The sequence below is a fragment of the Colletes gigas genome, unplaced genomic scaffold (genome assembly GCF_013123115.1).
Source record: "Colletes gigas isolate AHSC1104 unplaced genomic scaffold, ASM1312311v1 Colletes_gigas_Sc00001, whole genome shotgun sequence".
Lineage (NCBI taxonomy): Eukaryota > Metazoa > Arthropoda > Insecta > Hymenoptera > Colletidae > Colletes > Colletes gigas.
The window spans coordinates 11,509,620-11,531,522 of record NW_025106630.1 but is presented as its reverse complement, the minus strand read 5'-3'; the positions used below and the strand labels follow the sequence as shown (position 1 = coordinate 11,531,522).

Sequence of the window (21,903 nt, the reverse complement as noted above, 5' to 3'; positions counted from 1 at the left end):
TCTCGCGCCCAAAGTCTGGATTACCGTCGAAGAACGTTTTTTTATACGCGTGTAAGTACCCATCACGAGGTCTCGGGATAATTAACATCAAACGGCGACTGCCATCTCAGCCTAGTGCTCGTTACCCTTCGAGTTTAATTACACTTCTTCGCGAGTTTCGGTGCTCAAGTAATTTCACGTTTATCTTTTTTATTAAACATCTGTAACGATCGAACGACGATGTAAGAATTCTCGTAAGCGAGTCGGCAAAGAATCAAAGTTTAAAAGGGTGGAAAAGTGTTATTCGCGTTGGTAGCTGTTGCAGAATAATACTGATACAGGTATAAAAATAAAAAAAAACGGTTCTCTGGCGTTTCGTCCCAGTGTGCATCGCTCTGAAAATCTCCCTCGATGCCCCGGCAATTAAATCAAAGGCAAATTCGTTCGAAAGTTTCCAGCTCGGTTTCAAAGCGAAGGAGAGAACCGCGAGCTGCGAGTAGGGGGCGGTTGAACAGGTAGAAACCAGGTACTGGAATGTAACCGAGTAAATCGAGCATTTTAAGTTGTTCCTTTCCGCGCTGCTAGACGCCGCGATATTAACCCTCTGCCGTGGTCGCCTGGCTCTGCCACGCAACCATTTCAAACGTCAATAATTTATTAATTCGCGATGAATTCCAGGGGGGAAAAATACTAAACTCAAAATTCATCAACATCAAAGTTCTTGTTTACCGCCATAGGAATCTCTATTTTAATTCTCGTCCATCTCGAAACATATTATTCATGCAAAATCTCGGTGATTTCTGGGAGGGGATTAGGTCTCAAAATAGGCGACTATAGCGGAGGGTTAAACGTATAACGTGTACCCCCGCCATTATACAGCCATTACTACGTCACGGAGTCGTATATAAGCGACGCTGGCCGTTCGAGTAGCGTGTGGCACGCTTCTGCCATGCCGCCTATCGCTACTTGACTGACAACCCTAACCGACCCGATCCCCCTCTTTGTACCAACCCTTACGCGGCTGGTTTCAGCGAGACGACCGCGGAAGTATTGCGTTACCGAACGCGTACAGGTGGAGCGGGCCTCCGTCGTCGCTTCCTGCTAAATCGCGACATTCCGCGCCGTTCGCGAGATAAGCGACATACCAAAGCTACCGGAAACGCCACCGCGGATGTTTCGGCTCGCGTGAGCGTACGCTGGAACATTTTTAATTGAAAGTCCACGAGGAATTCCATCGTGACCGGGGGCGACGAGGCGTGGAGTCAACGGAAGAGGTTGGAGGGGGTTGTTTTCGATCATTTTATAAATTTCTCTTAAACCAAACTCTATCGACGAGCGAGGGTCTCAATTATTATTACTGAACCGCGTCTGTGATTCAAATGGTTCGTGCGGGGGTGCTTTGTGGAGCCCAAAACCACGCAATGTCGTCTTCGTATTACGTAATTTCGGGGGGAGAGGGGGCAGGGTCTCCATCAGCGACGAAGATTCGCCCCGTCGTAGAATTGCGTTCTCCTCGTCTGGTCGAAAATCAGATTTGTCGGCCCCCTTCGAAGGGGCTGGCCCGCCCCTGACCCATTTCGCGACGCAAATTTCGTTGGAATAGCCCGGAGGTCTCCACGGTAGGAATTCCAGGGCGCTCGTCGACTTTCACCCTCCGCCGTTCGCCCCCGGGGCCGAGTATTTAGATACATCTAGCCGGGGTGGAATAGGTAACCGTTCGAGAAAGTCCTCCCCCCGGTGGGGCGAGCGGGAAAGGGTAGCGGGCAAAACGTATAAATTCCCAGTCGTCGAATCAAAGGGTCGTAGTATCTCACCGGCTCTCGCTATCAAAGGCTCTATCTCCGCGTCGTTCGGGACCGCATAATAACGGGTTTAGCGTTTGACTGTAAGTCGATCCAACTTGGATGTGGGTTAAGTTTCTCTAATTCCGTGGCTGGTGAATCAGAAACTTCCGTCACGCCAGCCCAACCCCCCGGGCATCCCCGGCGGCTGGATATTTAGTCTAATTATTATTGAACTCTAACTGTGCACTTGGGCCACGAGTTCTGCGAACTATCGTCGGATTTCCGTCTCGCGGATCCGCGTTCGTGTGAATTTATGTGCGTTTGCTCGGCCCAGTGGCGCGCAACCTGTGGCTCGACCGTGTACCTCGGTGACTTCATTTTTTATTAACGATTATGTTGCTCTTCGCTATCGTAGCAAAGTGGTAGTGATTCGAGTCTCAACTTCCTTCGTTTCCCTGGACTTTGTACAAACGAAACTTATGAAATTTCATATTCGTTTCACGCGTTGTTTGGACGGACCCCTTTCGTTAATAAGCTGTAAGTTCGTTGGGAGAGAATCGAGTTATTCTCGACTGGGCACGGACAGAAGCGTCGAACGATTCCCACGAGTCGATGAAAAATCCAAAGGACGGTTGGATTTGCATAAACGCGGCGGCCCTTTATCGCGAGTCCCGTGCAATGGGGAAAAAACTGCTCCGGGGAATTTGATTACCGTCGGGAAATCGTTACCCGTTGGAAATCGATTGCGTTCGCGTCCGTGACGTTAACAGCGCGCCCCTTTTTAAACAATACCGGAATACCTGATACAAGAACAGCGGAGGGCATTGAATTTTTTCACCTTTGAGTTATCGAACCGAATGTAAATGTCGAACGATCCGTAGTCGAAACGATTTATTCAACGACGGAGTCGTACCTCGAATTGCGCCGATAGTCCTTTCCCCGGTATCTTATTGCCATTTAATACCGCCACGTCGTTTCTGGAAAATCGTTGCCTCTTTCTCCTTGTTAAAATTTAACGTATTCGACGGTAGATATCAATACGTATTAGGAGCTATAGATTTATTGAAAGTATCGATGGAAGATTCTGTCAAAACCTAGAAGAAACTCGGAGAGAAATATCTATTTTTTCACGAAATGGATACTGCCATTGTTGTCTGTTCCTCCTTCTCGAGAAGAGTATAAATCAAGACTGTAACCTTTAGGATTCCACGAATGTCGTAAACTTTCTATTTTGTATTCCGTTTCGCTGCAACGACTATGTTTCAAAGTTTCCCAACCGAGCACCGAACAACCACCCACGTACCAAACTAGCCTTCATCAAACGTACAGTACTCCAGGGTTTATGGTAGCGTCATACGCCATCTAATCGCGCTGTGCAACATTCCACTTTACAGTAATTGATCAAACAGTTGTATCAATTATAATTCCGCGACTTAACATTTGACTGTGTCTGTGGCTCCTATTTCACAAACCTAACACTCTTCGTACTTAGATACGCTCACAGTGAAAATACTCAACTTCCCCCCAGCTTCAACTTCCTTCTATTACGTATGCCCCTATCGGATAAACGATAAAGGAAGATTTCCTGCGGACTTCGCGGTCATGCTTCGTAAAATCGACGGCTCCAAAAAGGTCCAACGACGTTTCTATCGTGGCTGAAGTTCGCGTAATCGAGTGCCCCCGAGGAAGTTTCTTATCGGACGCGTCGGATAAAGTCGTCGCGTAAGACACAGGGGGCGGTCGGTCGATCGACTCGGAGATCGCCTTGGGGCTGTTCGACGATGACGTTACTACCGTTTTAACGAAGGGGTTGCCACGAAGGAATCACATTTCCCCCCCTCCAGCCGACGATTATTTAGATTATCCACCGATCGTTCGAGTAATCCGCGCGCAAAGAGACACCGACGTCGCGTCTAGCAATCGCTTTGATGACGTTCGTCGTCGAAGTTGAATCCCCGCGGGCTGTTTCGGTCTCTTATAACGGAACTCGCTACGCGGCAGACTACGGAAACGGGTCTCTTGTCGGGAATAAAGCCAGGCAACTCTCGGGGTTCGATTAATTCTGGTTATTTGGCGCGGAGCCGATCGGCTGGAACCGATCTCTGTTTGTTTGCTTCTCAGGTGCCTGAACGCGAATACCGTGGATATTCTACCCGATGCACGAGGCGTCAAACGTCAATGGAAATTGAAAAACACCCTCGTTAATTAAAGCTCTATTATAGAAAATTGATATACTGAAAATACATTGTCTTGCCCGGTCTACCGTTATTAATTTTCCATCCTATGTCTCTATATTCTCAGATTTATGATCCGCGTTCTCGCTCGAAGCCTCGCGACGTTCGTGGCACGCCATTGTGCAGTTTGGTACAAAGCATTACGTGTTACGCGTCGCGAGGGGTTCATTTATTTAGGTTTTTCAGACGGTATTCGATGGGTCGCGTAGATTTCCACACTCCGGTTCAACGAGTCAGGATATATTAACAGGGCCGAAATGTGATTTTCGGATCCTCGTGCTTCGTAAAATAAGAAAGTTAATTGTTTATCCGCGACTCGTTTCGTTGAAATTTCGTCTCGTTTCACGGAGCATAGGTTTCCATGCACACATTTCGCGCTGCAGCCCGCGTTCTACAAATTCCTGAATGAGAAAATTCCTCGTGTCGCCTCCGCGAAGATCGTCTACGTTCCCCCGCGGAATTACATCGGTATTTCCCACGCGAGTTATCGCTTCAGCGAGCTTTCATAATTCCCCTGCTTATCCGTCGTTTACGCGCACCAAGCTCGATGTAAGGCCGTAACGGTGGGTCCCTTTCTCGCCCCGGCGTGGATCCCCGTAAAAATGGACAAATGCGAATTTATATCGAGGTTGGCGGGGACAGTTCGTCGGCGATACGAACGCCGGCGAGGAGTCGAGGATCGTAAATTGGCGGATAATGCCCGCTGACGCCATAAAACATTTCTACACTTTAACGTCCGTCCAGGAAACGACAGCGGAGGCCGTGTATGAGGCACGGTAGGACTGATTCCCGTTTGGACGTTGAGAAATTAACGGCAGGCTTCCGGCTCGCGGCCCGTTTCCGGTGTCACCGAGAGACCTCTGTTAAAAGCGAGAAACTGCCGCGTCGGATCAACGCCTCCTCGCGCCGAACGGAACCCTTCGCGATTAAACGCGACGATCGCCTCTTTATTACTCGCGATACGAGAAAAGGGAATCGTAAAGAACTACCAGAAATATAATACGAACGAACTGTTGGACAGGATGATTTACCGACTGTAGATTGCATGGATCGAAATGGACCCAGAATACGCTGGACGAGGGTTAATCGAACAAATTCTACGTCGCGTATCGATTAAGCAACTATTGTTTCCTGATTTCTGAGGGTGTTCGGATACGTGTTATCTGATGGCCACTTTCGAACATTGTCTTCGCCTTTTGCTATCTCGGTCGCGATCGAGGCGGGTAAAGGATTGTAGGAACAGCGGAAGAGGAAACGCACCCGTGAAATTTAGAGACTCTGCTAGCATGCCTAGGAAGAACCTAGGAAGGTCATTACATTGAGATTGAAGATTAGAGCGGAGTAAATCACGAAGGTAAATGAGTGTGCCAGCTAAGAGGACTTCCTATAAATCTAACGCTGAGTTCGACCTCCGAAAGAGGGAGAGATATCCCGTCCACTGGCTCATACTACATAAGAAATCATAGCGACCGCAGTGCATGCAACAGCCAACCCTCTACCATACAATGGGGGACCTTGAATTTTTCCAAGATAGTTTAAAAATTCGTACCAGAAGGATTGTTACAGAGAAATAAATTTGTCCACCGTGGACACTGTACCGGTGCGATCGAAGCAGGGAATTTGCGACTCGATGGGAGAGGAAACGAGCGGAACTCGATAAAATTCTGAAGTTAGGGAAATTAACGAATCCTCCAGAACTCGATCCAGATTGCGGACGCTTAACTGGAAACACGAAGCTCCGCCGCGGAAATAATCGTGGCCGGGCGCCGGAACTAATTAACTCGAGACGGACCGCGTAAACCGTTCGCGTATTTCTTGCAAGAAGCGTGCATAAATCGACGATGGCGGTGGTACGTGTTCGGAACTTCCGATACTCTCGAAGCAGACCGCGGACTTTTCTCGCGTTTCATCAACGGCCGCGAAGTCCGTCGAGTGGAATTTGGCATTCGCGACCAACTTTGATCCGCTCGTGCGAAACGGACATACGCGGTCCCGAAATCAGCCTCGTTACCAGACGTATGAACTCGCCTGATCAAAGAGAAACGAAAGAGTCACGCGAATTGGGGGTTGTACAAAAGTTCGATTCTTGTAACTTTGTTTTGTAAGGGAACTACGCGAAACGTTTTTGAGTTAAACAAGTTTATTGGTACGTTACGGTCAACGGAATGTTTGCTGTACCTTGGACGTAAAAAAATGCGTGCGTGGGAGGTTCGAGCACGAAGCGAGCAAGAAGAAAGAGGGAGGTGGGGCCAATCGATACGCAGAGTTTTCTCAATAAGACTGGAAAGGAGCTATTTTATTTCCGGTTCCTCGATCGCTGGCGCTCGGTCTTTTTCACGGTAAACTACTCTGGGTACAGAGACGACGTGGTCGCCGGCGAGAAAGAAAGTACATCTAGACGGTGGGTGGTCTGAACCGAGAAAAGTGGAGCGTCTCTTTTTCGCAGCGTGGCCCGGTCGCGACGAGGGCCGTTCCGTATGCAAAAGATGGAACGTGCACGGCAATCTGAACGAAATCTCGAAACGCAATTTCCTGGCCAGTCGGGCCGAACGGACGCCGTGACGCGACGGTACACCGCCGCCTACGAACATCGATCTCCGAGCAACGAATGCAGTTTTAACGACGCGTCGATGCATCGTTCGGCCTCCTCCCCGCGGAGCCTGTTGTTCCTCTTCACGTTTGGAAATTCGATTCGAGTTTCTTCGATCAACGAGCGAGGGTGTGGGTGGGAGCGACGTCGAGCAGAAACTTTGATAAATAGTCAGGACCGCCAAGTATTTTTCTCCGAGCGGGAAATGAGATATTTTTATTTATTTATTCAGGATATATCCATTAGTATGTACGTATCGTGTATTATAAATAATGGTTCCTTTCGACGTTTATTCCTGTGATCGAACGCGAACGAGAGGTTTGGGACGATTGTTCTCGACGACGTCAAACTTGCTGCTTCTCCGTCCGTGCTCGTAATTGAACGTTACGTAACAATTACTCGACGATCGACTAATTTCTCGGTGCTCCCATGACAGTGTAAGAGTTAGGTTGCTCCAGAACGGGACACCGTCGTCCTGACGCGCGTATAATTACGCAATTCGGTTGTTACGTCTCTAAGATCGATACCGTTTTGAATCTGCGAATGGATGCCGACCAAACCAACTTGGCGAGTTTGAATCGGTACATTACATGCTCGATTTGATTAAAGATGTCTACCTTGCACAGAATGGGTTTGAACAATTCTGCTTCTGCTTCTATACGGTTTAGAGATTCAAACGAATCGAGAATGGAAATATCCTGCTATAATATTCCGGGGTTGAGCAATAAATTTTCATTTGCATTTGGCACGAGAATCGTTGGGACGGTTCGTTGAACCGCATCGGTTTACTTAATTCCTCCTTATATTAGCCGTCTATTTTCGGTCGAAGCTGACAGAGCAACTTGGACTTATTCGACTAAAAGACGATTTCATTTAGTTTGTAGCGCGAACCTATTCCAGCCAACTCGAGAACACCGACACATTTTTAATCGTCTATAAATAACGCAGCAATGTATTTTCGGGACGATGGTATACTCGTATTATTAATTTGTTTTAATAATAAATAAGACCTTTTTAATTTTCACGCCGCTACGCAAATTATAAATAAAAATGGACATTGAATAGAAATTGTTTTCGAGGGTTCAGGAAATGCTTTACAGCTGGTGAAAGGTCATTTCAACCCTCGAAAGACCAATGAAATTTATTTTTAAAGCGTTTCGAGCGCAATTGCACCGCGCGTTTCGCCTTCCCCCGAAGACGAGTGTCTAAGAAATATTTAATTTTCAATTTTCAGGTGAAAGTTATGTTGAAGGTGTCTCCGGGAGAAGGTGGGAGCTTCTTCAATGCCGACAAGAGGAAGAAGCAGGTGACGCTGGTCGACCCGACGTCTGGACAGTCCCCTTCGGCGGAAGATCGAAGGCCGACGGTGGCGGCGCCGAAAATGTTTGCCTTCGACGCGATATTTACCGAGGAAGACTCCCAGGTAAGCGTCACGAATTCCGTCGATCCCCTTGCACGGTGCATAAAGTGACCCTGGTAATTCGCGAACGTCGATTTCTATCATGGTCGGCCAACTGTTCCGCCTTTGGCTCCTTGGAAAACCCACCCCCGGCGACCTTCCTCCCTCGTACGCGGGGAATCGCTTTTCCACGGCCCTTCGGTACCTTCGAGATTCTCCGAGAGCACGGACGAGCCGACGCTAGGTAGATAAATAGGGAAAAAGAGGAATTCTGGAGGAAGTTAAAGAGGAGCGAGGGCGGAAAGTCAGAACGTTGAAACGTCTAAGTACGTGCTCGTCGACTTACGTTCGTCCTAGAGATGCAGGAGACGTCCCTGCCGGGCGCATAACTAAACTAATTTCCCGACCTCTAAACTCCACCTCGCGGGAGGAAAATCCAACCCACCCCTCCGGCGAATGTTGCTTCTTGCCCGTGACTTCTCTTCGACCCTTGCAAATCCAATCGAACTTGATAGTCGTGACTGTTTTCAAATTTATGTCCTTCGAGCCGCCTCACGGCTTCAACACCGTCACCTTCCCCCTTTATTTTAGTTTAAATCAGGTATTTTGAGGTTACATTGTATAACGCTGCTTCGACCGTACCTTCCCTTTTACGCATTTATATGTATCGTCGTTTGAATTATGTATTTCCCCTCATACATACTGCATAATGCGGACGTTATTAAATTAAATTAAAGTACACCTTGCGACAAGTTGAAGATCGAAACTTCAGGCATCCGTTAGAATGAAAAATTGTGTTCCTGATACCATTTGGTTGCGTGTTTGAGACCATATTCGCCCTTCTGCGGTGGGTCGTTGAACTCACCCTGCCAGCCAACCGTTCTGTACAGCGAAAAAGCGTCCTTAGCTTCCCGACATCTTTCGATCTTTTTCTATTTTCTTGCATCCAATTTCCTCGAATCGGTTCTTTCTCGTAAAAATAAATACCGGCAAAAATCGCGAATTGATCCAACGCGTCTTCGTAGACTGTTCTTGGCGTCCAGGTTCTTTCCTTGTTGAATTTGATTGCCTGGCATTGACGAACGTCATCGCCACGGAAAACGTCATCGGGGACCGTCGGAGGGCGTTAAAATATCGCGATGTACGTACGTGTACATGCACCGAGATATTTCGGTGTTCTCTAGGGACATTATCGAGCGTCGGATTCAAATGAGCCTGGAGCTACTCGGTTTTCCCAGCTCATCCCCTCGCCACCCTCGCCCTGGCACAGGATCGTTCCCTCTCTCTCTCTTTGCTCGTCTCTCTATCCAGCGTTGGCTGCTACTCCTCTCCAGGGACTAGCTCTTCATTCCTCTCGTTCCACTACCCTTTCCGGTTCTCCAGCCCTTTGACGCGCCCCACACCCCCTATCCGGCTGTGTTTAGAAGACCCATAGAAACCAATCGATTCATTCGATCAAATGTCCTCGTCGGCCGCGACGATTGTCATCAAAAGTCACAATGGCCGTTCTCCTTTTTCTCCCCTGTTTTTCGCGTGCGTCGATACGGTACGTCCCTGTGTCAAATCGCTTCTGGACCGGTCTCAACGTCAGAATCGATGGAGGGACCACGCGGCCCGACAGAGAAACCTCCGGGAGAATGCGTCCCGGCGTCCTGGGGGACGGCACTCGTCCTTTCCGAGCGTCCCGTCAAACGCAGCGTCGCGTGAATATTTTAAAGACCGTCGTCGACCGATCCCCGCCCGAAAGTGGTTCATCTTTAACCAGCATCCTCTCCCTCGTTCTTTCGATGTTTGCCCGTCGAACTGTCGCGGTTCGCGGACGAAGTAAACCGCAGTGCTACGATATCACAGCGGTCTCGGATGAAATTGTTTTTTCTAGCTGCCTTTTCCCAAGTCTCGCGATCCTCGAGCATTCGGTGTTGCAGATGTATCTAATGACGTATCGATGATTCCTCTTTTGCTGCTCGAACAACCGCTAAAAGACATCGCGCTTCTAAACACGATGTTTACAGCTCGATCGTGACAGCTCGCGTGACGCTGTTACCAATTACCCGGTGTGCCATTAATGTTGTCACGTGACAGCTCAGTCTGTTGTAATCCAGCCTGGCTGCAATTTCAATTCCCCGATAATCTTCGGCCAGCGGATACCTTTGCTACCTGAATCCGCAAATACGCGGACCGCGAATCCGCCCGTGGCCGCTGTGTGGCGAAGCATCCCGATATGACGCGCAAACAGACCGCGTCAGATTGATTATGGTTCAGTCGAACATTAACGTCGCCAATGGGCGCCGTTGGCCCTTTATCGCGCATGAATTACGAGTCACCGGTACTAGACTCTAAAAAGAACCAGCCAAGCTTGAGAAATATTAATTTCACCGTGAAGAGCAAATTTAATTTTGCGTTCCAAAAAAATTTCAGCGCGTGCCACGATAGAGGTCCATCGGCCATGCGAAGAGCAGAGAAAATAAAAGGGTAAAAATGGACGGAGAGAAAATTTGGCGGAATCGTCGAAACGTTCCAAGGTATTCCAGCAAGACGGGAAGTGAATTACAATGCGAAGGAAGTTCGCCACGGGCGAGGTGAAGCGTATTGACGTTACGTCGACTAAGCATCGTCCGAATCCTCGATAAATTCGTAATATCGCTACCTGTCAGGGCCACATTCATCCTCGCGAAGCCGAGTTACGTCTATTACGTAAGAATAGACACACGTTGCACCTCGTGGGTAGTTTCACGCTCGTTCGAAGTTTATTTCCGCGAGAAACGCCGGCGAAAAGAAGACGGAGGAAAAAGGGGACGCCATTCGGAGAAGGGAAATGTCTTTGAAGTTCCAATTTGTTCGACACCTTCCACCTACGCCCGTTCGGGGCGTCGTTACGCGAACGACTATAACTTGGACGAGCATAGCAATTTGTCAAACGCACCGCGCGAACGAAATATTAGGTCTTCGTGGGTATAAAAAATTTTTACGAACTATATTTTATTTAATTTTGACGTTTCGACTAGAAATTTCATTTTGTCAATGTGACTTCTAAAGTTTCATTAACACGATGGTTACTTTACGTATTATTTAACGATCGCTGTCAGCTTTCGAGCGATCGAACGTCAACAATTTCGCGAGGCCCGGATCCAATACTTCCGACGAGATTTCCCGAGAATATTCCTCCCAACTTTAGCTTTCAACGATTCCGGCTATAACCGGAGGAGCGGAGGCTCGTCGATCGAAGGATCATTCTCGAAACAATTTGAAATTCTTCCGATGCGTAGAATTTTCCGTCGGAACTCGACGTGCCGCGGCGGGGGCAAATAAAACTGATCGGGAATTAGGTAGCGAGTTCGGGTGAACTTTGAGCTATTCGTTAACGGATTTCGAGCGAAACTTTCCCGATTCCGACGAGTAATCTACCTCCACAATTGGGGAACGAGTCTTCGTCGAAATCTCAAGTTATCCTATTTCACGGTTAATACGATGTCAACTACATGCAGGTGAATTCAGGTGACGTGGAACGACGGCCCTCAACTCTTAACTAGACGCGTCTGGGTAGGAAATCCTTATTGGAATAAATTATATTTCGTTGCCAAATACTTTCCAAACCCGTTTAAAAATTATCCTGTCATCGTTTCCGAATCTACAAAGTTTCGATATTAATTTGATAATCAACTCGCGGATTCTGTTATCGGAGGAACCACTCCTCGGTGCACAAAGCCTGTCTTATCCGTTAACGAAACTTCGATTACGTCCGAGTAATCTTCGGAGGCGTGAAACAAAAGTCGATCCCGCGGATGATCGAGATGCTCAGGATGAAAGCTGTCGATCTCAGGCGAGGCGATCGCGCGGAAGAAAAGGAAACGAAGTGTGCTCGAAATCGTCGGGACGGAGTGTGTCCGGTGTGCAAATGAAACCTGGTCAAATTAATTGAACATCCATCTCAATTACGGGGGCTCCGTACGTGAATACGCCCGTAGACGCGTTCGAGATCTTACGCGTGTGTACACCGCATATATCGCCGGTGGCCGTCGACAATTCTATCCCAGCGGACGATCCGGCAGGACAATGCATCCTGGACAGAATAATTCACTGGAGCCATTATGGTCGGTCCAGGACAAGGGCTTTATTATTGACTTACGACTAATAGTCACGCTGTGGATTACGCGCGTGTGTACGATGCGGTACGCGCTTGCGCTCGCGTTCTATCTCTCTCACTTCGAGTCTGCTTCATCGTTTCCGCCATTCAGTCACACGATTCCTTTCTCTCTCGCCCTCCACGACCGCTAGATCCGTTCTCTACGGCCATGCCTTCGATCTATTGCTCATTTCCCCGCAAATGCTGATCGAATGGGCCGCGTTGCAACGCCTGGAAATTCACAGTGCCCTGGCTTCTTGTTCCCTGCTGTTGGCTACCCCAATGTCCCACCGAGAATAGGTCGGTTGTTCCTCCGCGACGGAGATAAGATTGAACCCCGACACCAAAGACACACCAAGTCGTCGATTCAATCCCCAACGCAGCGGTTTTTAATATTTTTAACGCTTTAATAGTCGCGCGTTTCGAGCCAAGAAGTAGAAGGCTTCGAAGCATTTTATTAATGGTCAAATTAAAATGTCCAGTCATGTATTACAACTTTGCAGTGGAAGTATTCATTAAATGCGATAAGCGGAACATAAATGGTACCAGAAATATATGTTCCAACGGTTGTTTTTTTACACGAAGCCATATATAACAATATGGGCATAAGCAATTCTTTATAAATTCCAAATGACCCCTTTATCGAACGTGTACACAGTTATTAACATAGTTAAGGTAGATGAATCTTTATTAAGAGGAAAGAACCTACCGACAAGCACGACACACCCGATACTTTACACGCAGCAATATTTTAATTTGCCCGCCGACTCGATTATGGCGATTATCGAAAAATTATTGCCCTCGTCGGAATGGGATTAAAACAGAGGGTGCGTTCGAGGGTAGACCGATTTAGAGGAGCTTCGGTGTTTCTGCGTCGAGCACGCGAAAGCCTACGTTGATTCGGAATAGATACACAGGGTCCATCTTTTTGAGAATACTACCGAGGCGATTTAATAACATTCTACGATAATATTACATTTTCTTTTAGATTTACATTTCTTGCACTCGTGGCCACCGAGAACTGCAGCGTGGCCCACTGGAAGATCACAGCAACCCCGCTGAGAATCTCTACACCAGAGAGTCGTACTCTTGGCAGTAACTCTTGAGAACAACTCTCCAGTAGACACTAGTTACGAGTCTTTTAAAAATAAAGATCTGTCTACTTAAACGTTGAACTCGTTTTCCACCCTTACTCTTTTATCAAACTACTGTATTCGTTAAATGGTGAGATTTAACAAGCAAGGCCTTCTCCTATATATTTTCAATTAATCATTTCGCAGGAATCTGAGTTTCACCGGGGGTGAACTAAACTTGTCGGTACAATTTGAACATTAGAAAAGTGCATCTGACAGGTCCTCGACGCGATCGTCCAGATCTGTCTAACGAATAAGCATCGTCCGATAGGGGTTGATAACGACGGTCTACGGCAGACGCACGGTAATCTGTAAACCAATCATACGGGCTCGTGGAACGGATCCACCCCAATTGGCCGCATCTATATTCCTTGTTCTGCACCGACCGGATTCGATCGTTCGACCGGATCTTCGCGCGGTTCGCCCGATCGACTCATTTCCATATTACAGTAAGATTAATTCGGGCCATGACTCCGGGTTCACGATGCATCCCATGAAGCTTGGCAGCTGTCTGTCGCGCGTTCGCCGTTTTCAGGAATCGGTCAAATTTACCTTCAACGTCTGTTATTACTTCGCACATTCGTTTTACTTATCCTCGGCTGCAACCCTCCAAAATATTATTTTATTCTATCGAGTCAACGACTATGTATCATCGAGGAAACTATCTACCGTACTGGTAAGTGTAAAAAAATGGAAAAAATGAATAATAGAGGCACGGTGACATCGACGTCCCGCTCGTAACGTCACGTTTCGGTCCCGGGGCCGCAATCGCTGGCAACGGCGGCCGATTTTCGGCCGCGCGGCCTCCCGATCGTTAGGAAGCTGTTAGCAAACAAAAAAATTCGAAACGGATAGGAAATTATTTCCTCCCGTTTGTCCACGGTCAATTTTCCCGGGAAACTCTTTTTAATTATTTTTTACAAGCGTTGTTTCGAGCATTCCGAAATTCCAACAAGAGAGAAAAAAAGCGCTTCGACCACGTAGGGGTAGGGAGGGGCGGGATGGGGAGACGGCGGAGGGTGGCAGCGAAGCGCGGATAGGGTTACTAACGATTTCGATTCCGCATCGCTCAAACCGAGCGCGTTGAATTTCGCGAATGCTTTTTTGATCCGGCGAGCCACCGCTATCTGCGAGAGTGGGGTGGCGCCGGTTGGTTTTGGTCGAGGGTGACGCGAGGGTGCTTCTCCCGCTCGCTCCCCAGGCGCCAATGACGCCAATCTCCCGTGTAAATCGCGACATATTTCACCAGCTGCCTGCCGGGGTGGGGGCGCAGGGGATGCCGGTGAACCTCCATACCTTGGCGCCCGCCCCCCCCTTCCCCCCAACCCCTTCCGACCCCGTGAGCCCTCGATCGGTCTTACCGCGTTGCTTTGAAAACGCGCCGGAGCTGGATAAAAAGTTCCACGGCCTGTTATCCCGAAAGTTATCGCGCGCCGCGGAGTTTCTCGTCGAAGTCGACGAGTTGAAAATTCCGCGTTGAGCCGAGCAACGACGGGCCTCGCCTGCCGGGGAACGCGCATCGATTTCCACCCGTAATTTATCCCGACTCTCGCGGGATCGTTTTTAACGCTCAAATTCTTCTCGAACGCCCCACGAATCTATACGATATACTGCTAGTTAACTCACGATTCTAATTCCTTATTGTTCGATACGTCAAAGATCGCTGAGCCCTAATTTCTATCCTTTATTCGTACAAATGTCGTCTGGTCATGTGTGTTTTTCATCGACGATCGGACACGGTTCGGATCGAATCGGAATTCGTTTATAAGCGAGTAAGTCACCGAAAGGATCACGGTGCAGCGAACAAATACCGGACGTGACGCACAGGAGGACGCAATTTTCAGAATTATCGGCTCGTGAACGCCGACTGTCGAGGTTTGGCGCGGGTGCACGCGTCCACGCATCGGCGCTCCGTAGACACTCGCGTTGCTCGACGAAACGGGGGCGAAAAACACACCCTCGGGCCAGATTGTTTTTGATACCGTTTCCATCGAACGAGCCCGCAACGCCGCGGCTCCGTGGCCCGTGGCGTATACATGCAAATGGGTACCGCGTTCCTCGGGCGTTCTTTCCTCGAGCGGAAGCTCGCGTTCCCTTGGAACAGACGTCGCATAAAATTATCGTAACCATGCCGCTTCTATGGCGCGTTGCAATTGGCCATCGTCCGTCGGGGCTGACGTTGGACTTATCGCGATGGTTATTAGAGAACCGCGACAGTTTTTCTCCGCTTTAAGCGGCCCGCACCGCGTTCGCACGTCGTTCGACCTCTGTTCTCGCGTGGCTTTACAACCCCGCGACCACCGCCAATTCGAAGCTCGAATGCGTTCTCGATAATGCAGTCGACGAACTTTCAACGTAGGCGATCCCCTGGATGGAGAATTTCATGTTTACAACATGCTTTGAACAAATTTTATGGGTGATATTTAGAGGAGAATATGTAACGTCTATCATTAGCGAATATGCTAACAAATTGCCTTTACGTTGCTTTCATGCTCGACAAAAATTGCAATTTCCATTTTTCGACGAAATATTGCGCCGATCTCCAGCGTCGCGAATAACTAAGGGCTGCGCCTTTCAGGTGCAAGAACCCCAACGGCGTCCAATTTGATTTATGATTTGTTCTATTTTGTTTTCTCTAGTAATAAGTCTCGCGCGAGTTCCTTCTACGCGGGAAAGAGGAACTTTCGAAACTTAAATTGGTATACAATCCCCTTATTGGTTTTATTACGAAACATGGTAAAGTGTTTTATAACTTTGACATTTTGTACATATTTTTCCGTCCCCGGATGACTAATTGAAATTTGATAGACAAGTTTCTACGCTTCGTATTACGTCGTAGAAAGTACATATTTACTTTATTCGGTAGTTAGTGAACGCGTAGTAAATGTCTCTCTTCTCTGGCAATTTAGATTAACCTTGTAAGGTAGTTTTGAAGTTAATTATAACCTGATAGCCGAGGAAGTCAAACCGAAATAGTGATTTGATATGACTTCATCCAACGTTATTGATCTTAATTCTTCGACTTTCTGCTTCGACATTTTCCTGGCATTGTATTCAACCCTCGTTCGGTCTATGTATCCAGTTACGGAAGGAAGGGAAGCTTTCACAGGATGGCACGCGTGACGATTCGCTTCGGGACAAATTGTTTTTAACGTCCCAATGAGATTTCCAACTAGCTTGCGTTGCAATACCGGTTAAATAACCGAACATGAAAAAGTATAGCGGTTTGCATATCGTTTCAGCATGTGGGTGTGTTCACCCTGGTGAATATCGAATGGAAATTTTTTGGTTTACATATAAATTTGAGAAAAACAATTTTTTAAACATTTAAAAAAGCAAACATTGAGAAAAAACATGCGCTTTGATAAAGCCTTATTTGTTCAATATTTTAATATGCAATGCGCAAACAAAAATGTTCGAGCAAAAAAATATTTTTCGCAATTTATTTTTACTTCGAATTTAGTGTCCGATATTTCGCGCAGGACCAAATGTTAAAAGTTTTATCTTAAAAATTACTGCCAGTGAATTTTTGCGCGGAATATCCTGCTCCTATAGTCGTGTGTTTTCCACGAAGAGAGCTTTTCCTGTGTATTTTCCAAGGTTTTTCAGATACTATTTGGATTTATTAACAGATATATACTCTGTTGTTTTCCTCAATGTTTTGTTTTAAAAAAGAGGACGTTATCGAATGTACGAATACAACGGTGTAATTTCGAAGGTAAATATTGAGAAATTCCTTTTCTGAGGAACAGATAAGAATTGCTTGGAGGCATGGACTCCTACAGTCAAACTCAATAAACATTTCCTCAATTTACGAAATTAATTATAGACTGTTTCTACCAGTTCGTACCATTATAATATACAGGGTGTTCGGCCACCCCTGGGAAAAATTTTAATAGGAAATTCTAGAGGCCAAAATAAGACGAAAATCAAGGATACATTTCCGGCCACATAGTATATTTTCGGTAAAGAATTTTTTTCTCGAAACTGCGTAGGATTTCGGGGGTATCTGTATTTACCAAAAATGATTGTGATTGGCCCCCGCAATCAAACATAATTTTTTCAAAACGATTTAAAAAAATTTTTGAAATTTCAGGGAAAAAACATGATATATGGTCAGACATTAGATTTTCGGTAAAGAATTTTTTTCTCGAAACTGCGTAGGAATTCGGGGGTATCTGTATTCACCAAAAATGATCAGAATTGACCCCCGCAACCGAAAATAATTTTTTCAGAACGATTTAAAAAAATTTTAGGGAAAGGGACGAAACTTCGAAAGAATAGTTTGGAACTTTAAACCCGAGTTATCGCGGCCAAATAAAATGCGCATCCCTCATTTTTGGCCGTTTCTAGCTCGTTTCCGGAAAGTTTCTTGAAAATCCGTAGGGGTAGGGGACAGTTGGGGGATGTTCCGCGTAAGTAAAGAAGCAGCGAAAGCGCCGGAGGTTCGCCGAAATGGAGGCTGGTGGCGTACGAAGACGCCTGTTTCGTTCAGCCCGACGCACCGAGGCATCTGGGAAACTTGGGAATTAAGAGATCCGCGAAAGGCGGTCATTCGATTATTTCCAGCCATTAAAAGGGCTGCCGCCCTTCCTTTTCCGGGCGTTCCTTTTCCCCAAGCAGCTTCTTTCCGGAACTTTCTTACACGAGTTTTACATTTCGTCGAGCGAACGGAGACTCGAAAGAGGGTCGAAGAGGCGTGGGCGCGCGAAGGGAAAGGGAAACACGCGGCCGAAAGAGAAGAGGAGCGTGTGCAGGCTTCCCAGCAAGTTCCTCGTCTTCGTCGAGGGGGTCGAAGAAGGTTGTCTCGGGCCACGAGCATCCCCCAACCCCCTTCCCGTCGCTTCAATCCCCGGTGTCATTGGTATTCCACGCGGTCGCGGCAATATTGCGTTACTAGAACGCGTCTTGCAAGCGGAATCGAAGCGACGCGGGCCACGATGACACCGAGACGACGACGCCTTGCGAGTCACACCGCATGGCCGCGGCTCCCTTTTAATTTACACCCGCCGAAATTAATGTCCAACCACCCTCCCCTCCCCCTCGTTCGGCCGTAATTGAGACGAGGCTCGATTTTTTTCAATCGTCTCTCGACGTCTTCTTTTGACTTTCAATTTCCTCGCACGTCTTCCGCGCGAACCAGCTGTTCCAGCTACCAATTTCTCCGAGCGTCCCTCTTTCCCTCTGGCTCGGAGGAATTCCTTGGGAATTTTTTTTACCGCGCACTCGGGATCCTCGCGAAGTCCCCGAGGAAAGTGTCCTCGTTTGAATGGCGCCAAGGGGCGGCGGGGAACGGTCTGCATAAAGACGATCTCGAGATCGTAATTATTCGATGCTTCGACGGAAGTTCGGCAGTTCTGGTAATGGAGGGCTGGAAGAGGCTCGCAGCTGCGCTGAGATTCTAAGCGTCTCGGGATACGTTTCCCTTCTGCCTCTCGCGACGAGGAACCGTACGGCAAATTGTGCAATTTTAAGCCAGAAATTTTATAAAGAAAATTCTGGAGTGAAATGAGATATAGGGCGAAAATTACGAGACGCGGGAATTAAAAACCCAAGAATCGTCCGAGGTGGAAATGGAATTCGCAGCTTCCCGAATCGTAAAACAGCGAGCGGAACGTGCCGAGGCGAGGGGACGTAAAAATTCTTAATCTCCAACGCGGCGAACAAGTCGTAAACTCGATTCCGTTCGCAATAAATTTTCCGCGAAACGCAATCGAGCCGGTCCAGCCTCGGAGATATATAATTTGAATTCGACTCGTCGCCGGGCCTACGATCCACCAAAGGGATGTTTTCCTCGCGCCCTTCGTTCGTCGCGGAATCAAGTGCTTGAGATTATGACGGAGGCTTCGGTCACGTATTTCATTAACAGCGATGCCGTCGGTTCCGTGGCCACGCAGGGATCCCTCGAGGGCGTAGGCAGCCGCGAAATATGTTTGCTTTGCGTTACATCCCCCGGGATGATCCCGTTATAATTATGAATATCCTTGTTGTCGGCCGAACACGACCCTCGAATCGTTCTTCGCCTCTTTCGACGCCGTTAATCTTGACCAGGGTTCGAACCCTACTACCTGTCTAAAAAATTATCAGTCGACTGTCGCTTGTACGAACAGAATTATTTTATATTTCGTATTCCTATTTCCTACATTCACCGGTAAGACTGCGACATTTAGGCAATTAAACTGCGAATGATCACTCTAGTTTCTTCGAGACGGTCGCTTATTAGTCCCTTGAGAACCGTAGCTTTAATTAATGTGTGGTGAAATCCAGTGATAACGTAAGGGCGAAGACGAATTTGCATCTATGTACAGAGTGTGACAAAACGAGTACTACGATCGGGTATCGACCGATTCTACCTCTGAGAATAAACCGGGAAGAAGAGAATAAAGTTTCTCGGAAACACCTTGACAATTTACCCTCCCAATTCGTTTCGAAGTCATGTTTTCGAGTTTCTCAACGAAACAGTGTCTCTCCGCGACTCGGTGTCCGATCGAGGCGCAGATTTTTCCGCGGGAAATTCGTCGCTGGTGCAACGAGAGACTGCGTCTCGATCGGGCCCGTATCGACGAGATTCGTTCCCCGGTCTGGCGTGTTTTGAAACGAGCAACGACAGATTGGAATTACCATATTGGAAGAGGGAACTGGACTCCTTATTTCCGTTTCCTTTAAGACGGAGGGGGAAAAAGACCCCGGAGGGCTTCCTCTATCCAAATCGCTCGCCTCGCTTTCCCGTACGATTCTTCTCTAGCGTTAGCCTCGCGTTCTCGGGAAACTGTCTCTCGTCCCTTTCTACCACTTTTCTCTTTCCCGCCGTATCCGCTCTCTCCGTCGCGCTCAGGGTGCTTTCATCTCCCCTTTTCCATCTCGGGTCTGGGAGATTCATCCGATTCTCGTCCACGAAGATTTCAATCTTGTTTGGTCGAGGTATCGACACGTCCTCATCTTCCTCTCGATATTCCCTGCAACCTGCTCCCCCTTTCCGTCGTCTGTCTCTCTCCATCTGCCCGCCCCTTCCGGCCGCGGAACGTTTGCTAACCCTTGCGAGAACGAAAGAGGATGGTCGATGTCTATATCGATCGGTCAGAACGAATCGGCTGCAGGCACCAAGGAAATTCCCGGTCGCTTCCGCAGGAAATTCGCGGAACGCGCGACCCTCCGCCGATTTCCAGCCTCTATCCTTCCTCGACGAGCCAACGAAATCGTCGGTGTCTTCGAAAATCACGATGCTATCGACCACTTGCCAGCCTGTTACCGCGCCGCGAAAAACACGGAGTGTTGGAGGGCGATGCGGCCACCCCCCCCTCGAAGATCTCGACTCGCGCTTCTTCTCGGCCCCGGAAAGGACTTTTCCAGTCTATGAATATATTAAAAGCAAACAAAGACGCTCCTCTCGTAATCCTCGCCTTCCTTTTCTCGGCTCGCAGGACGTTACGCGCGCGTTTATTAAACCGGCCCGCAAACGCTTTCTTAAGCACTTTAAAGTTAAGGCTCCGTCGTTACCCTCGAAAGTCCTGACGTTCCGTCTACCCCTCACCCCCTCTCGACGCTCGAGACCCGTTCTACGCGACGACGATGACGAGAAATTCAATTCGCGTCCATCGTTCTTCCCTAACGAGCCTCGCCTTTCGTCGTCAAATAACACATTTAATCGCATTTCATCGAAAAATGAACTTTCTTCCACCCCTAAATTTTCTGAGTCTATAGTTCTCTAAATATCCATCGTTATCCAAACCGAGAAAATTATTACAATCTTTCGCGACCTGAGAATCTATGTAAAATAAGATTCTTTTTCGATTCGATAGTTGCACAAAAGTATGACTAAATTTCTCAATCCAACCCCTTGTCCGTTGGTTAGTGGGGAGAGTGTGATCGATGCGAAGTATTGCTTCATAATGGAGTTGAGATCCAGCTGTAATCCATCAAGGTATAAGCAATCGAAGTGGCAGCTGGACAGGTGCAAGGAATAAGAAATAGTCGATGACTTGCTTCGGGTTCTTTTTGTAGAGTTCAACCACTTCCCCACTGACTCTTTTTATAGTCGGTTCAAGGCAGGTTATTTTACCTGAGATCGATTTCTCCCGTTTATAGAATTTATTTTGTGGATTTCACGTTTTTCTTTCAACTTTTTATGTATTCTTTTCAGACTGAAATATGTTCGAGCGCCCTGACCGACGTTATTCACGCAGTCATCAACGGAACGGACGGTTGCCTGTTCTGCTTCGGACACGCGGGCTTGGGTAAGTCTTTTGTAATTAAAGTCCTTTCGTATTATTAAAAAGTACCAGAGATATTCGTGGTAGTTAAGAGTCATTGGGCCATCTTGCGTATAAAAATTCGTACATCTCGAGTAAAGACTCGTTTGCTTGCACGACGAGGATCGACGCTCCGAGGAAAGAAGGGGGTTAAACATTTTTCCTGGTTCCGCGCGATGCGTGAGGGCTGACAACGTCTCCGTCCTTCTTCCCAGCGGCTTTGTTCGGCAAAGTTCGACGTCCTCGTAGACAAAACGCCATTGTTCCCCCCGCGAGGAACTCATCCGGACCGAGCGTAGAAATAATTACATGAAATATGAATACCTCGAGGAATTCTCGTCGTTCTTATCGTCCTACTGTGCTCTTTTTCACGCGCTCGTCCAACGACCGGCTGCAGTTTGCACTTAGCGAT

General features: G+C 47.7%; 1 protein-coding gene across 1 annotated transcript in view; it reads left to right on the top strand.

The window, feature by feature from the left end:
- Positions 1-21,903, top strand: part of LOC122396860 — a 328,173-nt gene that overhangs the window by 283,508 nt on the left and 22,762 nt on the right. Inside the window, exons 7-8 of the mRNA XM_043395583.1 lie at positions 7,822-8,010; positions 21,383-21,476. Coding sequence (XP_043251518.1) covers positions 7,822-8,010; positions 21,383-21,476 — 283 coding nt within the window. The remainder of the gene's footprint in view (positions 1-7,821; positions 8,011-21,382; positions 21,477-21,903) is intronic.